The sequence below is a fragment of the Eucyclogobius newberryi genome, unplaced genomic scaffold, assembly GCF_026437365.1.
Source record: "Eucyclogobius newberryi isolate DKJ021-1_F unplaced genomic scaffold, fEucNew1.0.hap1 SCAF_73, whole genome shotgun sequence".
Lineage (NCBI taxonomy): Eukaryota > Metazoa > Chordata > Actinopteri > Gobiiformes > Gobiidae > Eucyclogobius > Eucyclogobius newberryi.
In genome coordinates this window covers 273096-296219 of record NW_027316423.1, presented here as the reverse complement: position 1 = coordinate 296219, position 23124 = coordinate 273096, and the positions used below count along the sequence as shown (strand labels likewise).

The 23124-nt window shown below is 41.7% G+C and overlaps 1 protein-coding gene and 1 long non-coding RNA gene across 3 annotated transcripts in view; both read left to right on the top strand.

The window, feature by feature from the left end:
* Positions 1–754: 754 nt before the first annotated feature.
* Positions 755–1752, top strand: LOC140350573 (uncharacterized). The gene is made up of 3 exons (XR_011925203.1): positions 755–808; positions 907–970; positions 1683–1752. It is a non-coding gene; the product is annotated as an uncharacterized lncRNA (long non-coding RNA).
* Positions 1753–3405: 1653 nt separating this feature from the next.
* brd8b (bromodomain containing 8b) overlaps positions 3406–23124 on the top strand; it is a 21520-nt gene continuing 1801 nt past the window's right edge. The window contains exons 1-19 of one of the 2 annotated variants that reach the window (XM_072436149.1): positions 3406–3494; positions 4472–4568; positions 5573–5642; positions 5739–5788; positions 5860–5982; positions 6877–6957; positions 7031–7095; positions 7190–7356; positions 10873–11055; positions 11865–11955; positions 13107–13243; positions 13326–13740; positions 13808–13845; positions 14413–14606; positions 16131–16223; positions 16429–16497; positions 17472–17757; positions 20861–20905; positions 22421–23124. The exon at positions 22421–23124 is cut by the window's right edge and continues 1801 nt beyond it. In XM_072436149.1, coding sequence (XP_072292250.1) covers positions 3476–3494; positions 4472–4568; positions 5573–5642; positions 5739–5788; positions 5860–5982; positions 6877–6957; positions 7031–7095; positions 7190–7356; positions 10873–11055; positions 11865–11955; positions 13107–13243; positions 13326–13740; positions 13808–13845; positions 14413–14606; positions 16131–16223; positions 16429–16497; positions 17472–17757; positions 20861–20905; positions 22421–22480 — 2283 coding nt within the window. In that variant the 5' untranslated portion in view covers positions 3406–3475 and the 3' untranslated portion in view covers positions 22481–23124. The remainder of the gene's footprint in view (positions 3495–4471; positions 4569–5572; positions 5643–5738; positions 5789–5859; positions 5983–6876; positions 6958–7030; positions 7096–7189; positions 7357–10872; positions 11056–11864; positions 11956–13106; positions 13244–13325; positions 13741–13807; positions 13846–14412; positions 14607–16130; positions 16224–16428; positions 16498–17471; positions 17758–20860; positions 20906–22420) is intronic. The other variant, XM_072436150.1, reaches the window with a different exon arrangement.

Sequence of the window (23124 nt, the reverse complement as noted above, 5' to 3'; positions counted from 1 at the left end):
CTCCTCTCTGAGTCTGTGCTTGACCACCTTTGGAGCCGTCTCCAGGGGCGTAGCACAAACTCCTGGGCCCCAGGTACAAACTTTCCTGGAGGGCCCTTAATACACCGTCTATAACAGATAATCTTGCATCTGATTTGTGTATTACCGGAAGTTATTATGTACTTTCTTTTGTTACAACCTATGGTTTCTACATTGCACAATAATTTGCTCATTTACATCAAGAGAAGCAGTAAACAAAGTACTTTGTGGCCAATAAAAAGTCCTTTAAAGGAGTAATGAACGATAGATGAGGTCATGTCATACTGTGGAATCTTAGAGGCAAAGAAACATCTCTTTTCTGAGAGACTGAGGTGAACAGAGTTTGTGTTGATGTCCTAATATGACACACTATTAGACGACCGCAATTACACCAGTGTAAACATGGGCTGGACTAGAACTCATTACTTCATATTTAAGATATAGTTGATTATGATTTGGAGTTTCTGCATAAAATCTCTTTAAAATCAAACAGAACAATCTAAACAGAGACTTTTTAGGAGTTTTTAAACCTCTGCACACAAAGTAAACATTTACTTTAAACTGCTCAGTAATACATCCTCTAAATGTGGTCATTCCTGACGGGGAGAAACACCACTCAATGTGCCACACCTGGTAAAGTGAACCAATGGCCATTTCTTAATAATGGTCTTTCTTCAGAGCTAATGAGCTAAGCTCTGCTCTCAGTGGTGTATAAAAGAGGGAGAGCGGTCCTCGTACAACACAACACTCCTCTGCTTCATCTGTGAGACAAACAACTGCAGACCACAAGGTGAGAACGTGAACCTGCTCTTGGTGCTGTGAGTATATGTGAGTATATGTAAGTATATGTAAGTATATGAAGTGTTACTCATGTTCTCTTTCTTCCAGTGCAACCATGCTGAAGGTAGCTCTGATCCTGGGATGTCTCCTGAGCCTCACACTGGCTTCACCTGTAAGTCCAACATATGCTATGTGCTGACACTAATGCAGGGTTTAGAAAGACTGTGTAGACTAGGCTGTCTAAAAACATGAATCAATATTGAACTAAACATCTATATATCAACAAAGTATGCATCTTAAAGTTTAAAGTCAAAGCTCTTCAAATTCATGATATTTTGTACACATTTATCTAGAGTAATATGGAATTACAACTAAGGTTGACACTACAAAAGCCAATGGTCCAGTGTGATTGAGTCCCACTGGACCAAACTAGTAAATACTTAAAAACAAGCAAGAAAACAACTATATTCAAACACACAAAAAACAAACAAACCTATATACTGTGTAGTATATTTCACTAGTACAAGTACTGTAGTGCTATTCATGTCCTCCACTTATGAAAGAGGGGGACATTATCCATGGAAGAATTGGATTAAGATTTTAAACATGACGCGCTGCATAAGTGTGAGTATGTTTGTCATATTTTAAGAGTCGTGTGGGACAAAGTCTGCAATAGATGATTGTTTACTCAGACCACAAAGTCTTTTAAGCATTTTAACTTTAGTCTTGGGAGAGAAAATGACTGAATTAGTTAATTTTAAGAGACGTCATAAATCTCCAGTACCATGGTACAAACCTTACTCCTGCATTCCTGTCACCATGGCAACATTCAGAGGTCATCTGCAGGTCACTATAACTGTATATATAACATATGTTGTACATAGATGAATGAGGAGCACCACCGTGGTGTTCGTTCTGGCTCACACTCAAACTCAAACTCAAACTCAGGAGAGGTAAGACATCACAAACTTATTCAAACATGAATCTCAATGTAGCCAAACAAAGTGAGTAAATACTTATGTGTTTTATTTCTTTTGTAGACTACAACTGCTACAACTGCAGCAACTGCAACAACTGCAGCCGCTGTACCAGCCGACTTGGCTGCACTGATCCAGGCGTTCCTGGCAGCATTAGGGTGAAAGGCTGTTGGAGACGGCCTTCACAGACACTTGGACTAAAGCATGTTGGAAATAAAAAGCTAAATGAATAACGATTGTGCCTCGTCTTGTTTTGAATCAAATAAACCAGTGACATAACCCTTGAGGGACGGGTGGGCTTGACTGAAGTGTCCTCTGTGGTGAGAGGGGACGAGGGCTTTGGCTTGTAGTTGTGGAGCGGCCTGAGCCCGTCCACAGAGACAGAGACAGTCGTACACAGAGACATGTATTCTACTGAGACCCCGCCCTCGACACCTCCTCACTAAATCTGTGCTCCGCCCTCTATAGCTGCCTCCAGGGGCGGAGCACCAAACCCCTCCATGCATGATTTGTGTATTAGTTATTAAAGTTTTTTGTTTTACTCCCTGTGGTTTTTACATTGGACATAACAATATGCTTATTTATATCCAGCATGTTAATAGTTACAGAGAGCAGATGTCTGAAGAAAGACAATCATTAAGAAATAGCCATTGGTTAACTTTACCAGGTGTGGCACATTCAGTGGTCTTTCTCCCCGTCAGGACATTTAGAGGATATATTTCTGAGCAGTTTAAAGCAAATGTTTACTACATTATGTAAAGAAGTTTAAGGTTCCACAGTATAATATGAGCTCATCTATCATTAATTTCTCCAGCTAAAGGAGTTTTTATTGCAAGTACAGTATTTTCCGAACTATAAGTCGCACCGGAGTATAAGTCGCACCAGCCAAAAATGCATAATAGAGAAGAAAAAAACGTATATAAATCGCACTGGAAATATGTCGGTGTAATCCCTCATTCGTCCAGGAGTGTTTCATCAGAGAAAAAGGTTCAGTTGTAAATCATCTGGACTCAGTTTTAGAAAAAACAAGACGTTTCGACTCTCATCCAAGAGTCATTGTCAATTTGCGAATTTAGACCCGGAACTCAGATATTTATTCTATTCTGTGGTAAGCCCTGCCAAAACAAACATTACTGCAACTACTACTCTTAACAGGAAGGATATAAATTAGTTCACAGGAAACAACAATTTGTAAAAAATACTGTAATAACCAATATGTAAATCAGCTACTTGATTATCTGTTAGAGACCGATGCATTAAGGGCCCACCAAGATTTTTTTTATCCAGGGCCCAGAATTTGGTGCTCCGCCCCTGGAGGCAGCTATTGAGGGCCAAACACAGATTTAGCGAGGAGGTGTCGAGGGCTGGATCTCAGTGGAATACACTCTGTCTCTGTCTCTGTCTCTGTCTCTGTGGAGAGGCTCAGGCAGCTCACCAACTACAAGCCAAACCCAAAACTGGCTGAAGAACTAAATACTTTTTATACCTCTATCATCTCTGAATAATATGCTAAACTAAAAAAACTGTTATTATACAGCATTGTACTGAGGGTCTGGACATCTCCATGGAAACCTAAAAAATAAAATGAAAATCTCCACGATAACCTCTGCTCGCCTCAGTTCACCTCAGTTCCTCTCTGAGTGTGCGTCGCTGAATGTGCTCCGGCGGAAGTGAGCCTCGGGCTGCTGCTCACAAAAGAAATGGCGAGCGGCATCGGGAGTAAGTGCTGTTTTTGTGGCATTATTTACTCATTTGCGCTCAACAAGTCTTATTACATACGCAGGAAATATGTGTGCATGCATTATATGGCAAAAGCGACATTGCAATGTTTATAAAACGAGCCGCGTGTGTCCCATCAAAGTGTCCCCCGCATCTGCACTGCTAAGCTAAGCCGCTTTGCGATCTAAACAAATAAATAAAATAACTTTTACTAAGTTCTTGTTGTAGATTTATATACTTGACGTTAATTTAAGTAATCATCAGAGAATGTTTCAGCTACGAGTTATAACATTTATTAAAAATGCATGAAACATCACCAGCCGCGAAAACATGCTAACGTGAACTAGCCTTCTTCTTGTAAATAAAACAATCTAAGCTGATGGTTTGTAACGATGTAAACACTAAATTTAAATCTTATATTGATTATTATCTCCCATTTTAATCAATTAGGTGGTCCAATGTTTTAAAAATGTTTATCTGATAGAAGTCATTCAAATAAAATCAAACTATATACATTGCCATGACCCACTTTGCAAATTATGTAATTTAATAGCTGCAAATAGGGGTGGTTGAAACATTTGGTTTTGTGAACAATATTCCGAATATTTATATCACAACAATGCATGAAGTGATGAAAATTAAATGATTAAAATGTCCATTAAATGTCTTGTTTGAGGTTCAAGTATTGCACAAAACTGGAATGGATCATTACATTAACCAGAAATGTGCAGAAATATTACTGTTACTACTTTCAGTCTGTCCTTGACCTAAATTGTACTTGTTTTATTCATAGACAATATGCAAAATTAGAATATTAAGTATATCTCGAAAACCAAAATTGATTTGATTAACCATTTTTCAATACAACTCCCACCTCTAGCTGCAAAGCAAATTTGTAGACTATTTTCCTCTGGTGTATCATTCACATGAAATATAAATAAATAAAAATGATATACATATTTATGTTTTCTCCCCAGAACACAAGATCCTGAACGTGGGGCCGACTGAGCCATGGTCCATCAGAGAGAAGCTGTGCCTGGCCTCTTCGGTCATGAGGAGCGGGGACCAAAACTGGTGAGGGCCGCTGTGTTCATGCTGATGTTCACTAGGATTAGATACTTCCTTTTTTTTCATCCTCAGACCAAACAACTGAACTGTATGAGATGCTGGGAGTATGTTGTACGCCTATTCAAAACAATGAATTGGGTTCACAACTGATTTTTGTCAATCACAACAGTAGTTGCCTTCCAGGTTTTAACAAAATTGTTGATTTTACCCGCAGAATGTTAGAAAATCAAGTAATGAAACAGTTAATGGTTAATAATGGAGAAGCAGATTAACCAGCATTCACAGAAATTAAGCAAATTAATAACTTTCCCAGAGTATTCTCCTTCTCGGCAAGGAAAAACTATTTTTAAAAAAACAGTGGTATGAATAAGTAGAAGCCTTGAGGAGATCCACAAATGACACATATTATAGAACATTTACTTTTTTGACCTTTTAACCAACCATAACCAACATTGTTCACACATCAAAAACATACCTGGAGTTGTATTTAGCTTCACATTTGTTTCATTAACATGTCTTATTCTTCCTATGACATGGCTCTGAGATCTTCTGCACAGGTTTTACATCCATAAATCATTGTCGGACTCGTTATGAGCATTCTGCCGTCCAACCACGATCCTTACAACTGCATACTTACATTAGCATGACGGCGAAAGCTAGCATGTGTTTCTGTCTTCTATGTAATTCCCTTTGCAGCCAGTAGATGGAGCCCAAAGGTCAGTTCCTGGTGTGGGAAAAGCCACACGAGTGACCTGAATTATTTCTTTTCTTGTGTGTGTTCTAAAACATGAGAGGCCAAAGTAAATGCACTCAAAGGCCAATAATAATACAAATAACCTCTGCAAGACGAGCCAGCCACAGACCACATGTCACTACACCCCTTAAGTTTAGTAGATCCGTTTGTCAGTTGCAACAAATGCTTTATTGTGTTCCCCTTTGCCTCTGTGGAAGACCACTATGCCACAAGGAGTTGTTTTGTGGTTTTCTAAATAAAGCTGTTTGTTTTTCAGGGTCTCTGTAAGTCGAGCCATCAAGCCTTTCTCAGAGCCGGGCCGACCTCCGGACTGGTTCTCCCAAAAAGTAAGGCATTCACAAACCTACCGCAGTGTACAATGCCTCTATGTCCTCCCCGCCGCCACAATAACACGCCATAATAACATGTTTGTCTCTCCGCAGCACTGTGCCTCTCAGTACTCCGAGCTGCTGGAAGCCACAGAAGCACCAAAGTGGGTACAAAAATACACTGGCGTAGTCACAGAGCTGTGTACTGACGCTCGCGGTCCTCCTTTGTGTTCAGGCGAAAACGCGGAGAGAAGGGAGAAGTGGTGGAGACCATCGAGGACGTGATTGTGCGGAGGCTGACCACCGAGCGGATCGAGGAGCTGAAGAAACTGCTCAGAGACACACAGGAGCAGTACAGGTGAAATACTGCTGAGGCTCGAATGTGGCCGACTCTTGGAAGGGGAGAAGCTTGTATTCCTGTAGTGAATAATATATACGTATATACATAAATTCTCACAAAGAGTGCCCATAAGATAAACCCGGTCAATTATAAATTAATTACTGTATTTTCCGGACTATACGTTTTTTCATAGTTTGGGCCGGGGTGCGACTTATACTTATATTTATACTTATACCCCCGAGCGACTTACATGTGATATTATTTGTTATTTTCACACTTGCAACCGCATTTCATACTCCAGTGTGACTTACATATGTTTCTTTCTTCTCTATTATGCATTTTTTGGCTTATACTCCGGTCCAACTTATAGTCCGGAAAATACGGTACAAGTTTAGTTTCCCTGCTTTGTATTGTCCAACCACAACTCAAAATCTAAATGTAGATCATAGATTACACGAAAACAATCATTTTCCGTATTCAATTTCCCATTGATTTTTCCCATGGCCTTTGTGAACAAAAATGAAATATTAAGAGTTTCAGAAACAGATTTACCGTATTTTCCGAACTTCAAGTCGCACCTTTTTTCATAGTTTTGGCCGAAGTGCGACTTATACTTATATTTATACTTTTATACTATACGCGAATATGTGATATTATTGGTTATTTTCACACTTGCAACTGCATTTCATACTCTGGTGCGACTTCTAGTCCGGAAAATACGGTATAATATAATGATTGTTGTTTTTAGTTCTCATATAGCTGATAATCAAGCAAGCATTGAAACTTGAAGCGGTTACAGTTGAGCTCATAGACATTTACTATAAGCTTGTGGTTATATTCCAACAGTTATTTTCAAATTCTGGCCTGTTCTTTTCATGAAAACGATCTATATTTTAAACTTTGTCCCAACAGAAAGCTGAAGAAAGAGGTGGACCTGATACAAGCCGGTCATATGGACTCACAGCTGAAGGAGCTGCTCACAGAAATCACACTGTAAGACGAACTCACTACAGTTTTGTAAAATGGCGTCTGAGCTTTTATTTGTAAATGCTTTTGTGTCTCATAGAAAGAAGAAGCAGGATGAGGACGAAGCCGAGCAGAAGAGGAAAGCTACAGAAATGGCTTATCAAGGTGAAATCATCAGACACCATCAGCACCGTTTTCATCCAAAGAATCCGTGCCACAAATGTTAATGTTTGTCTTCTCCTTTTGTGTGCGTCCGCAGCTCGCCAGGCCATTAAAAACGCACCCAAGCGCCTGCCCAGCGTCACCGTGCGATCGCCCCTGGGAGCCAGCCCCGCCTGCACGGAGCCCCAGGCCGACTCCTCTGTCCAGGCGCCAGCCATGGACACGGCCAGAGCGCCGTCTGAGGAGCCCGGACTCCACAATGTCGTAAGCGCTTAGTACTGTTCGATTTATGCATCACAACATCTGAAAGTAGATCAAGAAGTCGAGTCCTGTTCTAAATAATCAATATCACAACAATAAACCACAATACACCTTCTGATCTGACAGAAATGTGCTGTTTTTATAAGGAAACATTTGGACAAAGGATTACTTTAGTCATGATTTTCCTTGTTAAGTCTAAAGTAGCCTTGATTTAGACTTGGTTTAGTCTCTGTTAAGGTTTTATTTTGACAGTGGCAATACAGTAAAGCAACTGAGATTATAGTGTCAAAAAGTTTATTAAAATATTGATATCACTGTACTTATTAGCTAGATTGCTTCAAATTGTGCAGCGATATTCAGGTTAAACAATGGGTCGGGACTTTTGATTCTTGAAGTTATTTTTATTCTTACTTATTAACTACATTCAGTAAAAACACAAATAAGTACTTGTATTCCTAACACTGTTTGTTTCGTTAAATGTACGATTCAGATAAACCTGTTTATGGGGGAATCTACAGTGAATAGGGATGCAGACCTAAACCCACGTTCAGGTTCAAGTCCGGATTCGAATCCAGAGGTTTAGGTTCAGGTCCGGACCTAATGAGTCCGGCTGAACTCATGCCATTTTTGCATTATGTTATAACAGCGTAACACAAGCTACTTGGCTAAATTAAGTTGAAGACACATGAACAAGGACTTCTATCAAACACAATACTTAACTGTAGATTGAAATAAACTCAATTTATCTGGTTTATTCACTGTTTTTTAACAGAAGTTACAACTTACAAATCACAAGCTACTAGCTAGCTAACACACATTCATGTGTTTTACTAGAGGAACAACTCCTGAACAAGAGCAAGTTGAGTATTGGTATTGGGGCAGCTGTTTCAGCTGATACTATGTTTGTCGAGTGTATTACTGGTTTGACAGGGCTGTTCCCCACACCTGAAGTTTAATGCCTTTAGATACATTTCCACTCTTTAATTTTGCAGATCCATTGGCATCAAAGTCATGTAAAAACCTTCAAAAACTAGCATAACAGTCAACTAGAACCACTATAAATCAATCAACTTTAGGAGTATCAAAAATAGAATATGAAAATATTTTACACTACACACAATACAGCATATTAACAGCATTAAACACAAGACCATATTTAACAACTGTAGAATACAAATACTATTACAAAATATAAGCTCCAATTAATGAATCCAGCAATTAAACAATATTACTTTGACTCAGTATTTACTTAGATGTATAAATATGTATATTGCACATTAATCCACCTAAATAAATGCTACATTACACCACAACATAACAGTTATTTCATTCATATTGTAGCGACCCTAGTCTCTAGTGCGCGTGTGCGGTCTGTGGGGCAGAGCTAAGAGCGGCTAAGGAGACAAGGTGGTTTCTGATGTTCCTGTTCCATCGCCATGGTTACGGCCCACAGTAACCAACTCTATAGTAGAAAAAGCTTCAGTTGTAGTCATCTGGACTCCGTTAGAAAAAAATAGACGTTTCGACTCTCATCCAAGAGTCATTGTCAATAAAAGAATTTAGATCGAGAACTCCGATATTAATACTGTTCTGTGGTAAGACCCGCCCATTGGGAGGAACCTTCCTGAAGTAGAAAGAGTTGTTTGTTTCAACAGAAACTCCCCCCTTGTATCTACCGAGCTAGCCTATTCAGAATTTTAATGGCCTATTAGAATCCTCTTTGTCTTTGTGAGACCCTGGCTCAACCACCCTGAGTACCTGATTAGCATCTAAATGTCCTGGTCCTGGTCCTCTACCTTTCCAGGGGTTCAGTATAAAACTGTGGCTCCGCTATGTCGATGATACTTTTGTAACAATCAAGGAACAAGAGCTGGAAACCTTCTCTGATCACATCAATGCTGTGGACCCACATATCAGGTTTACAAGAGAAGACGCAAAGGAGAATCGCTTGGCCTTTCTTGATTGTTCCACGATCAGAAGAGAGGACGGGAAACTCCAAATAGAAGTATATAGAAAACCTACACACACGGACCAGTATCTGCTCTTTGGTTCCAACCACCCACTACAGCACAAGCTGGGTGTGATCAGAACCTTACAACACAGAGCTCAAGGTGTGCCCACCAGCTCAGAGGGCAAGAAGAAAGAGGAAAAACATGTCCGAAATGCCCTCTCAGCCTGTGGTTACCCCGCTTGGGCTCTCAACAGAGTGAAGAGAACCAAGAAGCAGGACAAAAGGGAAACTGAACAGAGAAGGAAGGGTGTTTCTATCCCTTATGTGTCTGGCCTGTCGGAAAAACTGCAGAGAATTTTTAGACAACACGAAGTCCCTGTTTATTTTAAACCAGGAAACACTTTAAGACAAAAACTGGTTCACCCAAAGGACAAGTTGCCGACTCAAAAACAGAGCAATGTAGTTTATTTGATCCAATGCAGTGAAGAAAGCTGTAAAGAACGTTACATAGGTGAGACGAAACCGCCTCTACACAAGAGGCTCTATCAGCACAGAAGAAATACAAGTTCAGGACCACAGAGCGCCGTGCATCTCCATCTTGAAGCCTCTAATCACTCGTTTGAAGACGGTGAGGTGAAGGTTTTAAGCAGGAGAAAAGATGGTTTGAAAGAGGAGTTAAGGAAGCTATTTTTGTTAAAAAAGAAAGACCTTCTTTAAACAGAAATGGAGGGCTAAGATTCAATCTTCCTGGTATCTATAATGGTTTACTGAACCCCTGGAAAGGTAGAGGACCAGGACCAGGACATTTAGATGCTAATCAGGTACTCGGGGTGGTTGAGCCAGGGTCTCACAAAGACAAAGAGGATTCTAATAGCCCATTAAGATTCTGAATAGGCTAGCTCGGTAGATACAAGGGGGGAGTTTCTGTTGAAACAAACAACTCTTTCTACTTCAGGAAGGCTCCGCCCAATGGGCGGGTCTTACCACAGAACAGTATTAATATCGGAGTTCTCGATCTAAATTCTTTTATTGACAATGACTCTTGGATGAGAGTCGAAACGTCTATTTTTTTCTAACGGAGTCCAGATGACTACAACTGAAGCTTTTTCTACTATGGAACACGCCTGGACGAATGAGGGATTACACCGACATAGTAACCAACTCTGTTCAAGAAATAAAGTGACAACTTTGGTCTCTCGCGTCTTTAAACTCATTGCGCCGGCTTCAACTTCTGCCGCTCGGAAGACGCTTGCGTCGCTGATGCTCCGGACGCGCCATTGACAGCGATGTCAGTGTTTACGACTTTTCTAGCGCGAATTTCGCGATCTATGGAAGGTTTAGGATGGTTTAGATTCTAGAACGTAAAGGATATAGAATGTGAGTGGTAGATTTTTAATGAGTCCAGAACCGAATCGCCGGGGTTTCGTTTTTTTTGGACCTGAACCGAAACGTTTTTACAAGTCCGGATCCGGTCCGTCGTAGCGGTACGCATCCCTAACAGTGAAGTTTCCTTGCCCTTCCACTGCTCCATAGATTTGCCTGTAAACGTTGCCCCTTTTCGTTTCCAGGCGCAGGGCGTGGGCGTGTTCCTGCCCGCCGACCCGTCCGGACCCAAAGACGCCGCTCTGGCCGCGTTCATGGACGACTCTCCGCAGAAGAGGCTGCTGGCTCAGAAAACCACGCCCCCTCCGTCTCCTCTGCTGTCGGAGTTGCTCAAGAAGGGAAACCTCATCTCCGCCAGCCCCCGACTGGTGAGACGCACAAACTGGAAAAGTATAACTATAACTAAACATGTGCTAGGCTTGAGTTTGAGGAGTTCACTGGTCAACTGTGCCGACTGGGCTGCTGGTTTTCATGTACCGTATTGTACTTTTTTCATAGTTTTGGCTGGTGCGACTTATACTTATATTTATACTTATACTCCGGAGCGACTTATATGTGATATTATTTGTTATTTTCACACTTGCAACCGCATTTCATACTCCAGTGCGACTTATATATATTATTTTCTTCATTTTTTGGCTGGTGCGACTTATAGTCCGGAAAATACGGTAATTAAAGCCGTTAAAACAATTTAAATAGCCGTGAAACTCAAATATAGTTAAATAGGTTATGGAAGTAGAAATAATATTTTTTTTTAAACTGCAAAAAGTCAATTTGTCCTTACGAAACTTATATTTCAAGAGTCTTCCATATGATTAAAACAAACTCTGATCTAATTGAAGAAATCTGAAAAATGTAATAAAAAACTATCAAATTTAACTCCTAGTTATGCCCCTTTGTTCTGTGAATATTGTACATTTTTGTATTCATATTCAGTCAAAATCAATTCCTTATAAACCTTTTCTTTGCCTTATAAACCTTTTCTTTGCCTGTATTTATCGTCACTTTTATAATTCACCGTTTTATGTTCATATCGCATTCTTAGTTTATGCATTTTCTTCACCGCCGCTGGCAATAAAAAACCTTTCCAATTGCGATTATTACTTTAGTTCTATTTCTAAAAGCCGTTGTGGATATAGTTTTACCAACACGTTTCTATACATTTTTATTTTTCCAGGTTTCAGACGGCGATGCTTCTGGAAACCTGACAAACGGAGTCCAAGCGGCCGCGCCCACAGCGTTAGCGGCCGCTCACGACGTCATATCGGGTGAGTCTGTTGTTTATCTGTATCTAACTGTTCCTCCGCCTTTCACTTTCACTCCTCTGTGGGCTGGACCTGCGTCATCAGATCTATTTAAAAAAAAGCCACAGCCCAAAGTTCATTGTTGTGTTGTAATATTAGCTCGTACTGTCCCATGATGCACTTGTCCTTTTGTCAAACCTTTTATTTATGAAGCATAAAGCCATTACGACACAGTATGACCACGTCTTTATTTAATCTGTTCCATTAAAATTTAGATTTTAAGAACATGATATAGCCTAATCATAATTTTATCCCGCATTGTTGTAATTTATAATAAAAAATATATACCGTATTTTCCGGACTATAAGTCGCACTTTTTTTCATAGTTTTGGCCGGGGTGCGACTTATACTCCAGAGCGACTTATATGTGATATTATTTGTTATTTTCACACTTGCAACTGCATTTCATACTCCAGTGCAACTTTTATATGTTATTTTCATCTCTATTATGCATTTTTTGGCTGGTGCGACTTATAGTCTGGAAAATATGGTACATACTTTTAGCGTCTTGTATTGTCATTAATGGATTAAAGTAGTTGTACTGTTTAAAAGGCACAATTTGGAAAATTGACCAAATAAATAAACACGTTTTAACCAGTTTATAACATTTATACCTCACCAGAAACATACCGGGAGTTGTTTTTAACTTAATTTACCCTTGTTTTATTAATCGTGTTTATGAGGTCTTCTCTGCTCCTTCTCGCCGCCTCAAAAATATTTCAATTTTGGAATAAAAAAAACAAAACATCGACTTGTTATGAGCTTTTTGCCGGTCAGATTGCACTCATTACAACTGCATGCTAAAGTTACTAGTTGCTATAGCTGTTTGTCGTTTTATTTTTTCATAGAAATTCCCACTCTTGCCTGTAGATTGCGTGATATCACCAAACCCAATAGGGCGCTTATGTCGATGCAGTTTAAAGTCTATTTTCTTGACAATGGCATTCTTTTAAGTTGCCATGCCAAAGCAGAAGCGTTCAGGAGCGTGTTTAACGGCAAATAACAAAACAAGCTGCAGTATTCATTCGTCAAGTCGAACATTTGTGGCGCGACGGGCTTCGTTTCACGGCGTTGTTGTTGGTATTTGGCGTGATGAGAGTTTGCCGCTCGTGCAGAGGCAGACGCGGCGGTGAAGGCGGAGCTCGGGGACGACGCGGTGCTGGGGGACGACGACCTGGTGGGCGAGTCGTACATGGGGGACGAGCTCGACCTGGAGACGGTGGGAGACATCATCGCCATCATCGAGGAGAAGGTGAGGGTCGGCGCGTGCTGGGCTCCGGGTTGTGAAGCCGCGGTCGTCATGGCGATTGCGCGCCTGTGTTCTGGTGTTGCAGGTGGATGACTCTGTGGAGGCGCTGGATGCCGCCGCAGTAGAGGCCGCTCTGTCCCTGTGCGAAGAGGCCCACGCTCTCCCCGGACCCTGGGACACTCAGCCCACGGACCACGCCCCGGTCCCGGCCCCAGACCCCGGCCAGGAGCCCCCCGACGTGGCCACCATGACTCTCCCGAGCGCGCTGACGACGGCGGACCTGGACGCGCTGCACCCGCCCGAGGTGAAGAGCGAGGAGCAGGCGAAAGGGGACGAGGACGGGGCGGCGGTGACAGGAGGTGACGTCGGCTCAGAACATGGACAGACAGGAAGTGAGGTCACAGAAGAGGGCGGGGCAGCGGGGAAGGAGACGACTGAGGTGACGGTGAAGAGTGAAGCAGACGAGTGGAGCCAAACAGAGGCCAATCCGCCATGTTTAGGTCTGTTTGTGCAAATGGACAACTGTATTTATGTAAATCATATGTTAATGATCTTTTCTCTCTGTAGACTCAGAGGACAGCTCTGTGTCGGGGAGAGAGTCCAAGGTAACACACTTTATTTAGGAAAATACATGTACACAAGTGGTTAGCACGCCTTTGATTTGTGGATTTAGTTGAGAGTCTTGCCACAACTGTAGGTGCAGTTTGTGCTGCCAAAAGTATGTTTCAATGAGAGTTTGCACAAAACATCAAACTATGAAAGAACAGAGCTGTTTTGACGACGGAAAAACTCAACCACACAATTCCCCCTATAGCACAGTTTGTGTAGATTATTACAGGGTTGGTTGTTGGTATGAATGATAGAGTACTTTAATAAATATTTAAACATTATTCTGGATACAATGATACCAGTTAAGCCACAATTACACTTTTCATTTCACAAAGCACCAGACCTTTGTGAACCTGGGGACATCGCCCGTTATTACTCGTTGCCAAATAACGAACATAATAAATAACAAACATTTTTGCCTCATTAATCACTACCAGGCTGTGTACGCCGCTATTCTCACCACGTTCACTCCTGGGCGGTTTTTCATACATGGGGCCATATTTCTAAGTGTTTTCATCTGTCCATCCCCTTTTCATCCCCCCCCCCGCTCTGCTGCCCTGTAGGAGGTGAAGGAGGAGGAGGCGTGCAGCGAGGCCGACCCCGACGACTGCTCCGAGCTGAAGGAGGAGGGCGCAGACGGCTCGTACCTGTCGGAGGCGGAGCCGGCGGCCAGCGAGAGCGAGGACGGCTACGGCCCGGCCTCGCAGAGATACACCGCGGACTCGCTCGCCAGCAGCCCCGCCTCGTCCTCCCAGCTGTGAGCGCACGCTTCCCCAACATTCATACTGGTTTAGTGGTTTGTGAGAGCTGGATTCAAATATCCTCCTTTTTCACACTTCCCAGTCCAGCCTTGTGCTCCCAACTGAGGCATTAGGGCCCGACCGATATGACACCGATATAAAAGGGGTTGGAGGTGCCGATAATGTAAACATATTTAGTTTATAGGCAGCTGATTATAAAAAGTGTGTCCGGCTAAATTGATATCCCTTTTCGTAACCTCAGCAGACCGTGTTAGCACTTGGATGGGAGACTTGAGTTGTTCTGTCAGTGAAAAAGCCTGATATGAACCCGGACTTTTCTGCACCTCAGCTTTAAATCTGCTGAAACAAGAGCAAAGGATGTAAATGTGTGACCTCTGAATACGATTACGAAAACTGCACATACAACACTTCAGAGTCGACCGCACCAGGGATCCTACGAGTGAAGTATTCCCAGTGATGAGGAATCATTTTCAACTATTTTCATTTATTCAGGGTTCAAATGGGATTACGTTCTAAATAGACACAATCTGGACTAGATTTAAACATAGACTACTACAAAGATGGAAACAAAGGATATATCAGGACTAAACCGGGCAATAAAACCAGATCTTAATTGCGACCAAAACAGGGTTTAATCGGGACTAAACCGGGTCTTAATCAGGACTAAACCGGGTCTTAATCAGGACTAAACCGGGTCTTAATCAGGACTAAAACAGGATTTTATCGGGACTAAACCAGGTCTTAATCGGGACTAAACCAGGTCTTAATCGGGACTTAACCAGGCCTTAATCGGGACTAAAACAGGATTTTATCTGGACTAAACCAGGTCTTAATCAGGACTAAAACAGGATTTTATCTGGACTAAACCAGGTCTTAATCAGGACTAAAACAGGATTTTATCAGGACTAAACCAGGTCTTAATCGGGACTAAACCAGGCCTTAATCAGGACTAAAACAGGATTTTATCTGGACTAAACCAGGTCTTAATCAGGACTAAAACAGGATTTTATCAGGACTAAACCAGGTCTTAATCGGGACTAAACCAGGCCTTAATCAGGACTAAAACAGGATTTTATCGGGACTAAACCAGGTCTTAATCGGGACTAAACCAGGCCTTAATCGGGACTAAACCTGAACAACCTAAACTAAGACTTATTAAAATGGTACAACTCAATAGAATATATACCAGGACGGTGAACAATCGACTAATTCTGACTAGTCGACTGAAAATAAATCAATAATCTGAGTTGTATATTGCTCTGGACTGCATAGACTCACAGACACGTATGAACAGACTTCCTTTATAACTAAGCCTTCAGTCGCCATATTTCAACATTTATTTGGTTGATAATGCATTTTAAAAGTCTCTGTGTACAAAATGACAAGTGGACTTCTTAAACAATCATTAGTTACAGCCCTAATTTTGAGAACAACAAATCTGTCCTTGTGCTTTTCACAGTGACAGTGTTTTAGTTCTCCTCTTTCCTGACTCATTTGCCGTTTTGTTTCTGTGTTTTCAGGTCGACGTGCGGTGAGGACCAGGAGGCTGTTCAGGCTCAAAAGATCTGGAAAAAAGCCATAATGCTGGTGTGGAGGGCGGCGGCCAATCACAGGTGAAACAATATAACAATACTTTGAAACGCATTGAAAAAGCTTTAGCTTGGACTGATATTCAAGGTGACAGAGCTTATTGAATCAGATATAGTTTTTCCCACTCAGAAATTAATTCAGACTAGAATCTACAATGGAAACACAGTGTCTAGAGTTGTTTTTTATTGCTCTAAATGTGACGTGTTCTGTTAAACATCTGTCTTTCAGATACGCCAGTGTGTTTCTGCAGCCAGTGTCGGACGATATCGCCCCCGGATACCACAGCATTGTCCACAGGTGAGGGCAACACACATAGCATCATGTGTTTAGGACATAAGTATTAAGCTTGATTTTTACCTCGCTGTATCCAACAAACTGTGTTACACCTGTATCAAAAATGGACTAAACACTGAGTGACATTACAAAAAGTCAATCCAAAGTTTGATATTCACTAGATTTAATATACCGGATATAAACACTATATTAGGCTAAATTTACTTTTTTGAAGCTTTTAACCTTATTCTAACTTTGTTCCCTCAACACAATTTAGCTTCATTCACACTAGTTTGATGAATCTTGGTTAGAAAGTCCTCTCCTCCGTGTGAGATGTTTTCTTTTTTCTTTGAAAATCTTCTTGACCTTTATTAAACCAGGAAAGTCCCACTGCAGGGGCGTCCTGGCCCCAGAGGGGAGGGGCCTCTTGTACATGTTTTTTTTTTTTAGTGATAAGGGAAAGCGGAGCACCCGGAGGAAACCTATGTAGACACGGGAAGAACCTGCAAACTCCACACAAAGGCCCCGCACCGTGAAGTGCATAGACTACTGTCAGACTCGTTTCCTCACGATCTTTATGCCTGCGTGGAAACCTATCATCACAGAGAACTGTTTATTAACCTGTGTAATTACCTCTGCAGCCAGTAATTACCTCTGAAGCTCATACAGAAAGTCATTGTGTTTTTTTATAAAACGCTTTTTGTTGTAAAACTTGAGATGAGCCTGGCTTATTACCATATTTTCCAGACTATAAGTCGCACCAGCCAAAAAATGCATAATAGAGAAGAAAAGAAACATATAAGACATATAAGTCACACTGGAGTATGAAATGCGGTTGCAAGTGTGAAAATAACAAATAATATCACATATAAGTCGCTCCAGAGTATAAATATAAGTATATCGCACACCTTTATAGTCCGGAAAATACGGTAGTTCTGCAGCCCACAGTCATGAGGAGGGAGCGCTGTAAAAACATGATCAAAAATCTCTCTCTTCAGGCCCATGGACCTTTCGGCCATAAAGAAGAACATCGAGTCCGGTGTGATCCGGACCACAGCCGAGTTTCAGAGGGACATCATGCTGATGTTCCAGAACGCCGTCATGTACAACTCCTCAGACCACGACGTGTACCACATGGCTCTGGAGATGCAGCGCGACGTCCTGGAGCATGTGCAGCAGTTCCTGGCCACGCAGCTCATCATGCAAACGTCCGAGAACGCCATCTCCGCCAAGAGCCTGAGGGGCCGCGAGGGGGTCAGGAAACCGGGCGAGCCCCCCGAGAAGGTGAGGAGAGGGGTACACAGTGCGAGGCACGACATCAGCAGCTCAGATGGTAAAGAAAGTATCGATGACGCTGTATTATCTGCTTCGATAATCACAACAAGCTACAGCAGAATCTTTTATATTGACATTGTCCATAAATAAAGAAAGAAAGAAATGAATGAATAGAAAATAAAAAAAATTATGTGAGAAGATGCTGAGAAGTCTAGTCCAGTATTGTGCAGCGTAACAATAACTCCCACAAAGATTAACTTTCTTTAGAATAAGTAATAACAGAGTTGACACTCAGGCAGTAGATTAAAAGATTTGACAACATTTATTTATTTTTTTAAAAAGTTTATCAAAGATACTTTCCTTAAAAAAAAAAAAAGAACAGACACATTATCCAAAACTGTAGGGCTAAAATCAATACCCTGATCCTTTTACTGACACTGGTATCAAAATTAGATACTCATTTGAACCGGTATCAATACTGAAAAAAACAAAACAAATTGTGTTAAATTCAATAATAAGTTTTGTATCAAAATCTGTCTGGAGTGTTTTCTTAAGTATCTAAAATGAGTCATGTTTGTGTCACGAGACTCTGACTTTCAGCTGATTCGCGTCCTGAAAAACACTCCCGGAAAAACACTCCTGTGGTTTTTGCCTTTTATTTTGAACATGGGCATAAAGAAATAAAAACAGAAAACTACACTGAAAAGTCTTATTTTGGAACATAAAGTTTGAAAAGGACTAAACATATTTAGTCACATTGTTCTTTTAACTATTTTGTATAAGCATTTGATCTATATATATATATTTGTACTATCATCATGTACTACCTCCAATGTACTTCTCATAAGTAATACATTTATGATTACCGGTAATGCATTATACAGTGGATTTGCCTCAACCTCTATTCAGGTTACCACATATAAAAATATAATAGATAATATAACAAATATAGTATAATATACAAAATATAGAAAATAATATTAATTGACCATTTTATTTATTTAAAATAATAAATGTATTTATTACCATTAAATTAATGATCAATAAGGGGTTTTCACTTGATGCTAAAAAAAACAAAAAGCAAGAATCCTTTGAACTTTGTCTGTGCTTTTTAACGTGCTCCTGTTTTAATCTAATGCACCGTATTTTCTGCACTATAAGGCGCACTGCCAATGGATGGTCTATTTTCCATCATTTATCATGTATAAGGCGCATTAAGCAAAACAAAACGTGTACCACACAAAATCGCTTCAAGCTCAGTAAATACAACCAGAATTCATCCATATATAAGGGGCACTGGATTATATGTCGTTTTTTGATTGGGAGGTGTTCAGAGCTGCCACAGATGGTCTGGATGAATACACGGACACTGTGACGTCATACATTCGATTCTGTGGGGACATCATTATACCATCACACACCAAAGTCACTTTCAACAATGACAAACCCTGGTTCACCCCCAAAACTGAGGCAGTTGAGACAACAGAAGGAGGCAGCGCACAGGGGATAGAGAGCGATACAAAGATGCAAAGTACGGATTTAGCAGGGAGGTGTCGAGAGCTAGAGCCCTGTACAATACGCGTCTGAAGCAGCAGTTCTCAAACAACAACCCCGCCTCTGTGTGGAGTGGCCCCGCCTCTGTGTGGAGTGGCCCCGCCTCTGTGTGGAGTGGGCTCCAGCTTCTCACCAACTACAAGCCCAGAGCCCCCTCTTCTGCAGATGACTGAAAACTGGCTCGACAACTCAACTCCTTCTACTGTAGATTTGACACCCCCTCCCCCATTATGGCCACCTTTGCCAACCCAACCCTGCAATGATCATGGACTTCAGGAAAGTCACAGCCCCCCCTCACCATCTCAGACTCCCCCATCTCCACTGTGGACTCCCTCCGCTTTCTCGTCACCACCATCACCCGAGACCTCAAGTGGGGCCTCACCATCAGCTCCTCATCAAGAAGGTCCAGCAGAGGATGTATTTCCTGCAGCAGCTGAGGAAAGCCAATCTGCCAGCGGAGATGATGGTGCAGTTCTACACGTCCATCATTGAGTCCATCCTCACCTCCTCCATCACGTGTGGTACGCTGGAGCCACAGCCAGGGACAAACAGAGACTACAGAGCATTGTTTGCTCTGCTGAGAAGGTGATCGGCCGCGAACTTCCATCTCTGCAGAACCTGTACGTCTCCAGGGCTCTGGGATGTGCAGGTCGGATCACAGCCGACACTTCTCACCCTGGACACGGACTATTTGAGCCACTCCCCTCAGGCAGGAGGCCACTCCCCTCAGGCTGGAGGCCACTCCCCTCAGGCAGGAGGCCACTCCCCTCAAGCAGGAGGCTACGGTCCATCCGGACCAGAACCTGCCACCACAAGAACAGTTTCTTCCCCTGTCGTTGGACTCATGAACACTGCCTAAGCACCTGGCACTCACTGCACTGTCACTTCTTAATGCACTACATGTTTTATTTATGTACATATCATGCCTATTTCTAACCTTATTTTAACTTTACTTACTTGTTTATATATCTGGTAGCTATTCATTGTTCATTGTTTTGTATCCATTGTTTTGTTGTTTGTGTTGCACTGAATCACCAGGACAAGTTTCTATGTTTGTGAATTTTGTTCATTGACAATGACAATAAACCTTATTCTGATTCTGATTCTGATTCTGAGAAAATGAAAGGCTTTTAAGTGCGCCGTATAGTGCGGAAAATACGCTAAATGTGTATTTTTGTGTGACGTGTGCTGCAGTTCAAGCCCACGTCACACAAACAAAACAGAAACATCTCCAAACAGTAATAGTGCTTCTACATCACAAGGATTTCACTGTTTGATTCCGGTGTCGATAAAAGTGAATAACTGTAAAATCCTCACGTTTCTTGCACTAATCGTGAAACACTCTTTGCTGCTGAGTCTTGTGTGATGCACCGAGATAGTTTTTCTGCCACTCTCTGACCTCGGCGGTGAACGCTGCCTCCTCTTTCTCCGTCTCCTCCACCTCTTCTTCTCTTGAGCGTGGAGTGTTGTTGCCCTGTCCGGAGACGCGCTTCCTCCGTCCGCCCCGGTGTGTAACCTTCTGTTTCTCTCCTGTGTCCCGCTGTTTTGTCCTCCTCAGGACTCTGTTCCAATGGCTTCTCCTGCTTTCCTTCTCTCTCTCTTTGTAAGTATCCAGTAGGGCTGCACAATACATCGCGAAGGTATCGATATCGCAGTACTGGCAGGAACGCCGAGGCCCTCGATCAGACCGAGATATTCTGCTTTTGAAGTGAAAATGATGATGATTTTCCTGATTCGGTCTCTCTAAAGCTTTTGATTTGACTGATTTTTGACTAATGCGTTACGTTTGTTTGAACATAACTGATGCTATTGCGTCTCCAAACGTCGCAGTACTATAATGTCGATACCGCAGTAGTTGTACCGTATTGCATTTCGCATATGGTTTCCAGTATCGTGCAGCCCTAAGTCTTCAGGCTCGGCCGCCTTCACGTCTGTGCTTCTCATCTTTATTTATGTTTTGATGTGTTATCGTTTTGTTTTTGTGCTTTTAAAAATGACAAAAATTAACAGGATAAGCTTTGTGACCGGTCGTTCCACTACGTTTATTTATTATCACTTGTCAGATTAGGGATGTCGAGATTTATCGCTGAATCGATCATCGGGATTATTCAAATCACAATTTAATCAAACAATAAAAATGGTTATAATTGCGATCAAAGCTGCAACTGGAGATTATTTCAGTGTTGGGATTGTCAAACACACGAATAAAAGTCAAAATATGGTGAGAATATTTACGAATAAAGTGTATTGTTTAAAATCAGACAGTGTTTATTCCTTTTTGCCATTCAGATTTGATAATGTCACTGTCTTTGTTCTAAAAGGTCATTTGGCATGTGTTTGTATCAGACCAGACAAGGAATATGATTATTAAAACACAACTATGACTTTTTTATTAGTCAAATAGTCACGATTATTTAAATTCGTTGTTGCAGCTCTAATTGTGAGAATTTTTAGAAGCAAAATTAAGTCATTTTGTATTTTATTTACCTCAAAACATTAATTGTTCTTCCCGTTCATGTCACATTTTTATTTCCTGGTCACATACTTGAGGAACAGTGATGTATTGGACGACAAGAACGAAAGGGACTTAAGGATTTCACTGTTTGATCGCGTCGATAATCATAACTGTAATAATAATCATAGCTAAAACTTGAAATTGTGACATCGTATTTAGTCATTGTTCATCGACGAAAGCGCAATATTCACTTCAAACCGATGCTCAGCTAGGACCTGTTACTGTGGGAGTCAAAGAAAACGCCCAAACGCCTTAAACTTGAACCTTCTCTCAACCGTGCACCAGCTGTGGCGGTGCTTACCGCTCATTATTGTACATTCTCCTCCTCATTTGTGACATTGAAAACAGGACTCACGGGCTGCTGACCACTCGCCTTCACTGCACTGGGATCACTCTTATGATTTACCCTTCCCCGTGTCGTGACCGTTGCATGTTTTAACCGAGTTTCTGTTAATCATATTTTTTTTTGTCTTCATTTCCTCATTTGCCAAACGAGCTGCGAGACGTCCACGTGTCGTTCGTGAAGACCTCGAGGCTTTGTCTGTCCAAACCTCTTTTCAATGGCACCTTCCCGTATCGACCGTGTCACTTTTGTTCTTTCAGGACGGGGGCACAAGGGGGCGTCGCAGTGCCATGGAAGCAGATCTGAAAATGAAGAAGTAGAGGTGTTGAGCGGGGGCGGAAAAAGCGGGAAAAGTGGCTGGTCACGGAGGGACGTTTCTAAAAGGGGACTGTCGACTCGGCCTGTAGGGGGCAGCGCGGAGATGTGTTCAGAAATAAGGAGGGTACATCGGATTGGCGTGTCCAGAACGCATAGAAACGCGGTCGATCGTCCAGAGCTTTTCGCACGTTTACGTCGACTTGCTGGACTTAACGATTGTATTACAACTTCATAGTATTTAAAGGGCAATTTGCGAGCTTTTAACCATGATATAACATCAAAAACACACTGGAGTTGTGTTTCGCTTCATTCGCGCTTGTTTTGTGAAGCCCGTCCTTCCCCTCCGCGTCTCAGAAAACGCTTGGTTTCAAATTTCCCAGATTTGTGACGTCCCAGGTCGAGCCCTGACATCGACGTCGCCGTTTCGATTCCAGAAACCGTCGTCAGACTCGTGCTTGCGTTATGTCGCAAGTCGGGGAGAGGTAGCTTTTGTTTATTTCCATATACCGTATTTTCCAGACTATAAGTCGCACCAGCCAGAAAATGCATAATAGAGAAGAAAAAAACAAATTTAAGTTGCACTGGAGAATGAAATGCTGTTGCAAGTGTGAAAATAACAAATAATATCACATGTAAATCGTAAATA